Source organism: Marmota monax, unplaced genomic scaffold (assembly GCF_021218885.2).
Source record: "Marmota monax isolate L192 unplaced genomic scaffold, Marmota_monax_Labrador192_F-V1.1 WCK01_AAM20220418_F8-fsc00012, whole genome shotgun sequence".
NCBI classification, from domain to species: Eukaryota; Metazoa; Chordata; class Mammalia; order Rodentia; family Sciuridae; genus Marmota; species Marmota monax.
This window is the reverse complement of record NW_026695227.1, coordinates 18,423,585-18,432,402: the sequence shown is the minus strand read 5'-3', so window position 1 is coordinate 18,432,402 and position 8,818 is coordinate 18,423,585. Positions and strand designations below refer to the sequence as shown.

The window sequence follows — 8,818 nt, the reverse complement described above, 5'->3', positions numbered from 1 at the left end:
ATGCCTTAATCTTTTTTTTTTTTTTTTTGTGCAGTGCTGGGAATGGAATCCAGACCCCCACTAAACTACACTTCTAGCCCCTACCTTGAATATTTAATTAGACTTTACTGAGGCCTGTTTCCAGACCAATTGTGCATTTAATAATTTAGAACTTGCTTAGTATGCAGTTAATGTACCTCATCTATCAAGAGTATTCCCTGTAAGATCCTTATCATGTTAATTTCTATTTTCTTTCTTGCCGCGTCCAGCCAAGGGAGCCGAGTCCGGCGAGGGACGGCGAGGTTAAAAGACACACAGGACACCAAGGTTCTTCATCCAGGAGTCAATAATCTTTATTGCTAACACACCTTTTTTTATACCCCAAGCAGCAGAAGTGGAAAACTACCCAAAAGCAGGAGGGAGGGGGGAGAAATTTAGTTTCAACATCTATTATTGTCAGGTACCAAAACCTCCCTTAACAATAAGTCCATCAGACCAGAAAAGGTCAAGGCATTCCCGTGGGATACATATGTCTCAGACGGATAAGCAGGAACAGAAAAACCGCAAGTTCGCCATGGCCTTGTGAGCTGGCCACACTGGCATGCAGAACAAACTAGTGGAGGTAGGGCTCCAGGGGCCAAGGTGGACCTGTTGCCAACAAGTCCCCCTCTTTTGTTTTTTGCATGCCAGTGGGAATCAAGTAGACCCTGTCTTAGGTCGTTCACAGCCCTTGCGATGCTTACCCGTCTCTGGGAAGGCCCCGATTCCCTGGCTTAGGTCGCACAGCAAGCGTGAAAGTTGCCCGTCACTGGGTACCACAAGATCAGCTCAAGGTGTTATGACCTATCAAGACATTATTGCGGTGAACGCTTAACCGTCTCCACCCACGGGACCCATGACCGTCACCACCGAATGGCAGATGTGATTGGAACGAGAGATTAGACAGCAAAGATCCTAGTACAGGAAAGCAAGAGGGAGAGGTATGCATAGAGAAAAGATATGGCAGGAGTTCTTCTTTTAAGGAGGACACTCATCTTCGGATAGGTCTGAAGTATATCTCAGAGAGGCGATCATCCATCTTCAAACGTTGATAGTGAACCTGTATTGGCTTAGAGGCTAAGATATTAATTTGATCCTTAATGAATTGTACTATCTTATTTACAATGTAGGGTCCTATTGCCACTACTAGAAGGAGGCCTAACAATGGCCCCAATAAGAGAAGAAGATAAGGCAAAAATCCATTAAGTCCAGTCCAGAGAGGGTTCTCAAATAATTCCCTCCTCCTTTTTTCTGGGTCTTCTTGGAGTTGTTTAATTTTTGTGCGAACTATGCCAGACTTGTTAGCATAAAAACAGCACCTCTCCCCAAGGGCTAAACAAATTCCCCCTTGATTGGCAGTAAGCAAGTCTAAACCCCGCCTGTTCTGAAGAACTACTTCTGCTAGGGAGTCTATCTGGTCTTGTAAGTCTTTAATGGTTCCCGACAGGGTTTGCACATCATCTATAAGCTGTTGAGATAGGCGGCGGTAAGAATGTATAGCCGTACCCAATCCTGCTGTGCCTGTACCCACAGCAGCGGTTATTCCAAGGCCAACAAGGAGTGGTAAGGCCTGCACAGCTCTCTTGTGTCTTCTAACTAAGATGTCTAGGCTAGGAATGGGTAGGGGTTCATCTCCTGAGATAATCGTGATATCAGGAAGCAGTAATGCCAGAACGCAACCACCAGTCCAATTTGCTGGGAGCCTGGAAAAAGCTAAATTTCCACCACACATAAAGACTGTACCATTAGGGGGACAAATGGGCGGAGTAGGTGAAGAGTAATTCTTTACTAATGAGCAGTTTCCAAAGGAAGAGATTTCAACATCAACATCATAGGTATTATTTTGCATCATGCCCAGAAGGCATGACATAAAACCACCTAGAGGCTGCACCTTAAAGGGTAGCCCAGATTGACATGTGTTGTCATCATCAATGGTATAATTGATGGGAACCGCCAATGGCATGACTGCACCTACCGTCATGCAGAGCCAGCAATCACCAGCAAGGGTAGGGTTGGAACTGTTAAGTAAAGAAAAGGTAGTTTCTAGGATATCTAATGTATTGGCATCTAAATCAGGAAACTGGGATTTGGGCACTATCAAGGGGTGGTATGTAGGCTTAGGGATCTCCGGCTTTAAAAGCTTAATCACCTGAAGGTGTTTGATAGCATCAGTGGGTCCCCCTCCGTCAGAGATTCCGATAGGGGCCTGCATGGGCCAGCAGGAAGGTTTACCCACGACGCCCTCACATCCTGCCTCCGTTAACCGAGTCGTGATGCCTTCCCCTCCCCGGTCACCAAGAAAAGGAATATAATTATAAGTGGTCCCCCATTCTCCACGGGTGTTAGTTAGGATGGCCTCAAAATACTGTTTTCCTTGATTATTAACACAAATTGAGGCCGATGTATAACAGGAGATGTGCATTGCCGGGGTGTAATGACAAGTGGCCGGACAGCTTCCAAGAGTCTCAGTCGGATTAGGGACAACAAGTCCGGGCTTATTAACACATACCCATTTTGGTTGCTTAAATCTTTCGATGTTTTCATTGAGTTCAGCCACCATATAGGCTACTTTAGTCCCACAATCAATGCTCTGGATATAACCAGAGGGGGCCGAGTGCCGGGGCCCTCCCTTACACTCACAAGGGGCTCCAAAAAGATATTCATGAATATTCCCAGGTGGGGGGGTCAAGCCCTCCTTCAGCAAACCTGTCCAGAAGGAATGCCACAAGCGGGGTCCAGCTCATGAGGTGTGTCTCGGCACTCACTTGAAGGGGTGAGAACAACAGCAGCAGGATCAGCCATCTTGGGAACTTCATTTTGTCTTGAATTTTCATTCACCGGTCTGGTGCAGCGCTCCGGGATCCAAATGGGCTTCTCAGTTCCTGGGGGAAAAACACATACAGCTCCCCTCACTCTAGCTAAGAGTGGAGCCGGGGGTTGCCACTTTCCGGTGGATAAATCTTTCCACCTTATTTGAGCATCTTGTACAGTGGGAGGGGAAAAGTGGCGTTGTGCAGCCGTGCGCCCTCCAGTGTCAGTGAGTAAAAAATTTAAAGTAAATAGGGTTATACTTAGAAGTGCTTGTGGTCCCTGACAATTCCGGTATATCTCCCCCTCTTTTGTTTTTTGTAAATAAGTTTTTAAATGTTGATGGGCTCATTCCATGATAGCTTGTCCCTGTGGATTATAAGGGATTCCAGTCTTATGATTAATTTTCCATTGGGTGCAAAACCGTTGAACCGCCTGGCTTACATATGCGGGATCATTATCGGTTTTGAGGCATCGTGGGGTGCCCATGGAGGAAAAGGCTTTTAGAAGATGACTGATTACGTCCTTAGCCTTCTCTTCAGTATGTAAGGTGGCAAAAATGAAGCCAGAATATGTGTCAGTGGAAACATGTATAAAGGAGAGCTTACCAAAGCTAGGGAAGTGTGTAACATCAGTTTGCCAGACATCATTAGGTTGTAGTCTTCTTGGATTAACTCCAAGGGAAGGAGAATGAATAAATGGTGCACAGGTTGGACATAATGAGACAATCTGTAAAGCTTGGTCTCGTGAACATCCTGTGTGGAAGCGTAAAGACTGTGCATTTAAATGAAATTTGTTATGGAATTGTAAGGCCTTATCATATTTCATCGTCACACAGGAAAGGCCGACAGCATGAGTAGCAGCGTCTGCTTTTGCGTTGCCCTCTGACAAAGGTCCAGGGAGCCCTGAATGGCTTCGGATGTGGCCAATGTATAAAGGATCTCGTCTAGCCCAAATGAGAAGCTGAACTACCTGTAGTTGTTCTGTGATGGTGGATTGCTTTCCAATATATGATGCTGTTTCTATGACTAGAGCCAGATTGGCTACATACAAGCTGTCAGTATATACATTAAGAGGAATAGAGCTATAGACTTTGAGAGGTATGATTAAAGCTTCAACTTCTGCCTTTTGGGCCGACTGACCTGACACAGGTTGTCGGAGAATTTGAGATCCATCAAAAACGACGGCAAATCCATTTTTGGCCCCATCTGTATATACGGTTTGGGCCTTTGGAATAGGTTCCCTTTTCATAATCTTTGGGAAGATAATGGGACACCTTTTAAAGCCCTCCAAAACTCTATGTTTAGGGACGTGATTATCAATCTGACCCTTGAAGCTGCACAGGAAAAGACACCAAAGGTCATGTTCTTGTTGTAACTTGTGTATCATATCTTGAGTGTAAGGTTGAATAAGTATGTCAAAGGTTTTTCCAAACAATGCATCACCCAAATATTTAGCCTTCCAAATTAAGTTAATAACTAGCTCATAAAAGGGAGTCAATACCCGGGGGTTAGAAGCCGGCAAGTGGACTCAATAAATGGGACCCGTTTGCCAGAACACTCCTGTGGGAGTAATTTTAGAAGGTAGAACTATAAATGACAAGGGCAGAGAATAATCTATTTGCGTAATCTGCATGTCCTGCGCTTCCTGGTGTTCCCCTGGGGAGTTCCCAGATAGAAAGGGGTTGGTCAGTGGGAGGCGTTGGAGACGCCCACTCCCTGGGGCACTGTTCTGTCCCTGCACTGCCCCGTACACTTTGGCTTCCGGGGCCCGGGGCGGGCCCCTGCTCCCGTTTCCCGACGGTATTGGGTTACCCTGGATGTCAAATTTTGACCTGCACTCACTGCTCCAATGATTTCCTTTATGACATCTAGGACAAATTCTAGGCATCCCTCTGCCAGCACCCTCGCTCCTTTCCGGGCAGTTTCTCCTTATATGTCCCTCTTTCCCACACTTAAAACACCCCTTAGAGCGGGTTCCCCTGTTATCAGCTTTTTGCATTCCAGTCTTAAGGGCAGCAGCCAAAACCTGACCAGTAATATGAGGCCCATCTATATCTTTGCATGCTCGAATCATGTCATCTATACTTTTGGCCCGGGAGGACTTAATAGCATTTTGGCAGTAAGTGTTAGCGTTTTCATATGCCAGTTGTCTAATAAGTGGCATAGCCTGTTCCAGATTAGGGAATATTTTTCCTGCAGCCTGCATTAGGCTGGCTATAAAGTCTGAATAAGGTTCAGAGGGTCCTTGAAAGATCTTGGAAATTTTTGCTTCAGTCTTAGAAACGGGCAGGGCTTTCCAGGCATGGACTGCAGCTGAGGCTATTTGAGCATAAACACCTGGGTCGTAATTAATTTGTTGGCCTATGGTGGCATACTGCCCAGTTCCTGTCAACATTTCAGCATTTTGCCGTTGATGGCCCGCATTCAGGTTAATCTGAGCCAGCTCGCGGCACCTTTCATGATATTCACTTTTCCACAATAAGAAATCCCCTCCAGATAACACAGCCCTGCAAAGTTGCTGCCAATCATTAGGTATCAGTTGACTGGCTGAGAAAGACTCGAAGAGGGTCAATGTGAAAGGGGCATGAGGTCCATAGTTAATGACCACCTCCTTAAGCTGTTTTATGTCCTTGAAGGCTAGGGGGACATGGGCTCTGGCTGGCTGTCCATCAGCATCGGCGTTTTCAATCATTGGAAAAACCTGAGCCGCTCTAGAACCCCAGTGGACCCCCGCCCGTCTAGTAGGGGCATCCTCATTCCAATCAGGATTATAGGGAGGAGGTGCGGCAATTGAGGGGGCCCTAGGCACCCTCACATTTGCCCTTTTAAGGCGATGTTCTAGTTCCTCTATCTCCCTTTCTAATCCCTCCTCTTCCTCAGAGAGAGAACTGAGGTCCTCAGGATCCTTTTTGGGCTTAGAAATCTGGATGCGTTTCCTACCCCCTGAGCCCGAGTCCTCAAGAGGACCCTCATCCTTTAAGGATTCTGCCATTTGCTCTTCCTGCACCTGATTAAGGGCCTGTTCACATTCAGCAAGCTGATCCTTGATCTTTACTTTATCTGTTAATAAAGCATCCTTTACCAACCTCCATAAGGAAAAGGTGGCAACTGGGACACTGTCCGAGCCCCGGTCCCTCAATAATTTCTGAAGGTCATGCCTCACCAGGTCCCAGTCACTATTATTAAGAAATCCTCCTGTCAGAAACCAAGGACAAGCCTGGGCAATAATTTCAACGAATTCGGTTGCAGTCTTAGTTTTTATTCCTGTTCCTTGTGTATTTAACAGCTCTTTCAGTTCGTTGGCCAGACGAACCTTCGCTGTTGAGTTACCCATGGTACGTACCCTGTCTCTTTAAAATATCTTTAAACCAATCCTCCCCCTTCTTTCTTAGAAGGTGAGCCCCGTCCGCTTACCCCTGCTTTCCGGATCTCGGTGAGAACCTCCAATTTCCGCGTCCGGCCAAGGGAGCCGAGTCCGGCGAGGGACGGCGAGGTTAAAAGACACACAGGACACCAAGGTTCTTCATCCAGGAGTCAATAATCTTTATTGCTAACACACCTTTTTTTATACCCCAAGCAGCAGAAGTGGAAAACTACCCAAAAGCAGGAGGGAGGGGGGAGAAATTTAGTTTCAACATCTATTATTGTCAGGTACCGAAACCTCCCTTAACAATAAGTCCATCAGACCAGAAAAGGTCAAGGCATTCCCGTGGGATACATATGTCTCAGACGGATAAGCAGGAACAGAAAAACCGCAAGTTCGCCATGGCCTTGTGAGCTGGCCACACTGGCATGCAGAACAAACTAGTGGAGGTAGGGCTCCAGGGGCCAGGGTGGACCTGTTGCCAACACTTTCTTTCTTGTTTTTTTTTTTTTTTTTTTTTTTTGGTACCAGGGATTGAACTCAGGAGCACTCGACCTCTGAGCCACATCCTCAGCCCTATTTTGTATTTTATTTAGAAATAAAATACAAAATAGTGTCTCACTGAATTGCTTAGTGCCTCACCATTGCTGAGGCTGGCTTTAAACTTTCGATCCTCCTGTCTTAGCCTCCTGAGGTACAAGGATTACCGGTGAGCACCACTGCACCTGGCTTATTTTCTATTTTCTAAGCATTGCTTATCTAATAAAAAGTTTTCTTTATAAGGCAATAAACTGTGAATTTGTGGAGTCATATTCTGAACATCTCCTTAATGTAATCATACAGAACAATAGATGATCTTTACAATAAACTTTGAGAGATTTGGGGCTTCCCACTGCCTCATTTAACTCAAGATTATTGTCCCATACACCACTTGTCATTGTACTTTCTTCTAAAATATGCTGACTGAGCCCAGTGCATCGGTGCACCCTGTAATTCCAGCAACTTGGCAGCTGAGGCAGGAGGATCACAAGTCCAAAGCCAGCCTCAGCTACTCAGGGAATCCCTAAACAACTAAGCAAGACCCTGTTTCAAAATAGAAAATAAAAAGGGCTGGGGAGATGACTCAGTGGTTATATACCCCTGGGTTCAATCCCTGGTACCCCTGCCACCCCCAAAATATTCTGATTGAACACTAAGTTTATTGCACATAGTATTTTTAAAATTTTTTAATTTTATTTTTTTAAAGAGAGAGAGAGAGAATTTTAATATTCATTTTTTTTTTTTTTTTTTTAGTTTTTGGCGGACACAACATCTTTGTTTGCATGTGGTGCTGAGGATCGAACCCAGGCCGCACGCGCTTGAGCCACATCCCCAGCCCTGCACATAGTATTTTTGGTTTTCATTTTTGGTACTGAGGTTTGAACCCAGAGGTGCTTTACCATTGAGCTACATCCCCAGCCCTTATTTATTTATTTATTTACTTTTGAGACAAAATATAAGTTGCTTAAGACCTTGATAAGTTCTGGAGTTGACCTAGAATTTGCCATTCTCCTGCCTCAGCCCTCTGAGCCATTGGGATTACAGGCATGAACCCCACACTGAACTATCACTATGTGTGTTCTGATATTGAAGAAATTAGTAGCACTTGATTTGGGAATTTTCACAGCTAAAAAATTTAAAAAGATTTGTTTTTGTTTTTGTTTTTAGGAAAGTACAGCAGAATATCCCAAAGCAGAGCTTTTGGGGGAAAACAATTTAAATAAGTTGAGAGAGGGTTTTTCCATGCACCTGTAGTGCTCCTATGCTGCAGAAAGTCTTTTAGGGATGCTCATTCAAGCAAGTAACCTGGAAGACAGAGACAGGGACTCCCCTAGGGCACAAGTTTGCGTTTTTGGATAAGATCAAAAGGGTGATTCCTTTCAAGAGATTTACAGTCACGGTTCCCCAGAGATATTTGCACACATTCCAGTGTAATAACATAATATGCCTCTACAGAAAGATGGACAGATTTGCCAGCAGCCCTTTATGAGACCAGAGCCTCCTAAACCCAGTCTCCATCTCCTGTGATACACCTTGAAAGCACCCTGAGATACTGTTTGCCCTCCAGTGTCACTCCACAGGGACTGGGGCTCAGGGTACAGAGCTGCTGTGGCCTTGTGCGCTCTCTGTTTCTGGTCCAGAGCTCTCATTGTTTTCTGCCAGTCTGTATAATTTGTTAGCCTTAAAGTAGCTTAAAATATCACACCCTTCAAAGTTTTTAACTTACTCAGAAAAAAAAAAATATCTGGATGTCATTTAAATAAACTGCAGTGTCTGTCCCTTCCTAGAGTCACAAGGTGGACTATCCTTGGATAAAGAGAGAACTGTAAAACACACCATGCCCCTGAAGTGCCCCCTCTCCATTTCCAAGAATCTGTCCACGTTTATGGAATGGTGAGTACAAGTCTGGGCCAGAATGTCCAGATAAATGTTATCTCAAAGACACCGGCTGTCTCTCATGTATGCTGGGAACTAGGGCGAATTAGTGCTGACGGTAGAAAGCTGTTTTCACGTGCACACCAAATTCTTTGGGGTGCTGGCCATACAATGGAATGATGTAAATGAAGCAAATGATGTCACCACTCTT

At 45.1% G+C, this 8,818-nt stretch overlaps 1 protein-coding gene across 1 annotated transcript; it reads right to left on the bottom strand.

The window, feature by feature from the left end:
- Window positions 1–313: 313 nt before the first annotated feature.
- LOC131423880 (syncytin-1-like) lies at window positions 314–6,264 on the bottom strand. Its single transcript, XM_058576338.1, has 2 exons — window positions 6,243–6,264; window positions 314–2,900 (listed from the first exon to the last, which is right to left on the bottom strand). The coding sequence occupies exon 2, from the start codon at window positions 2,576–2,578 to the stop codon at window positions 1,010–1,012; it is 1,569 nt and encodes a 522-aa protein (XP_058432321.1). The 5' UTR covers window positions 2,579–2,900; window positions 6,243–6,264; the 3' UTR covers window positions 314–1,009.
- Between the last annotated feature and the right edge of the window lie 2,554 nt (window positions 6,265–8,818).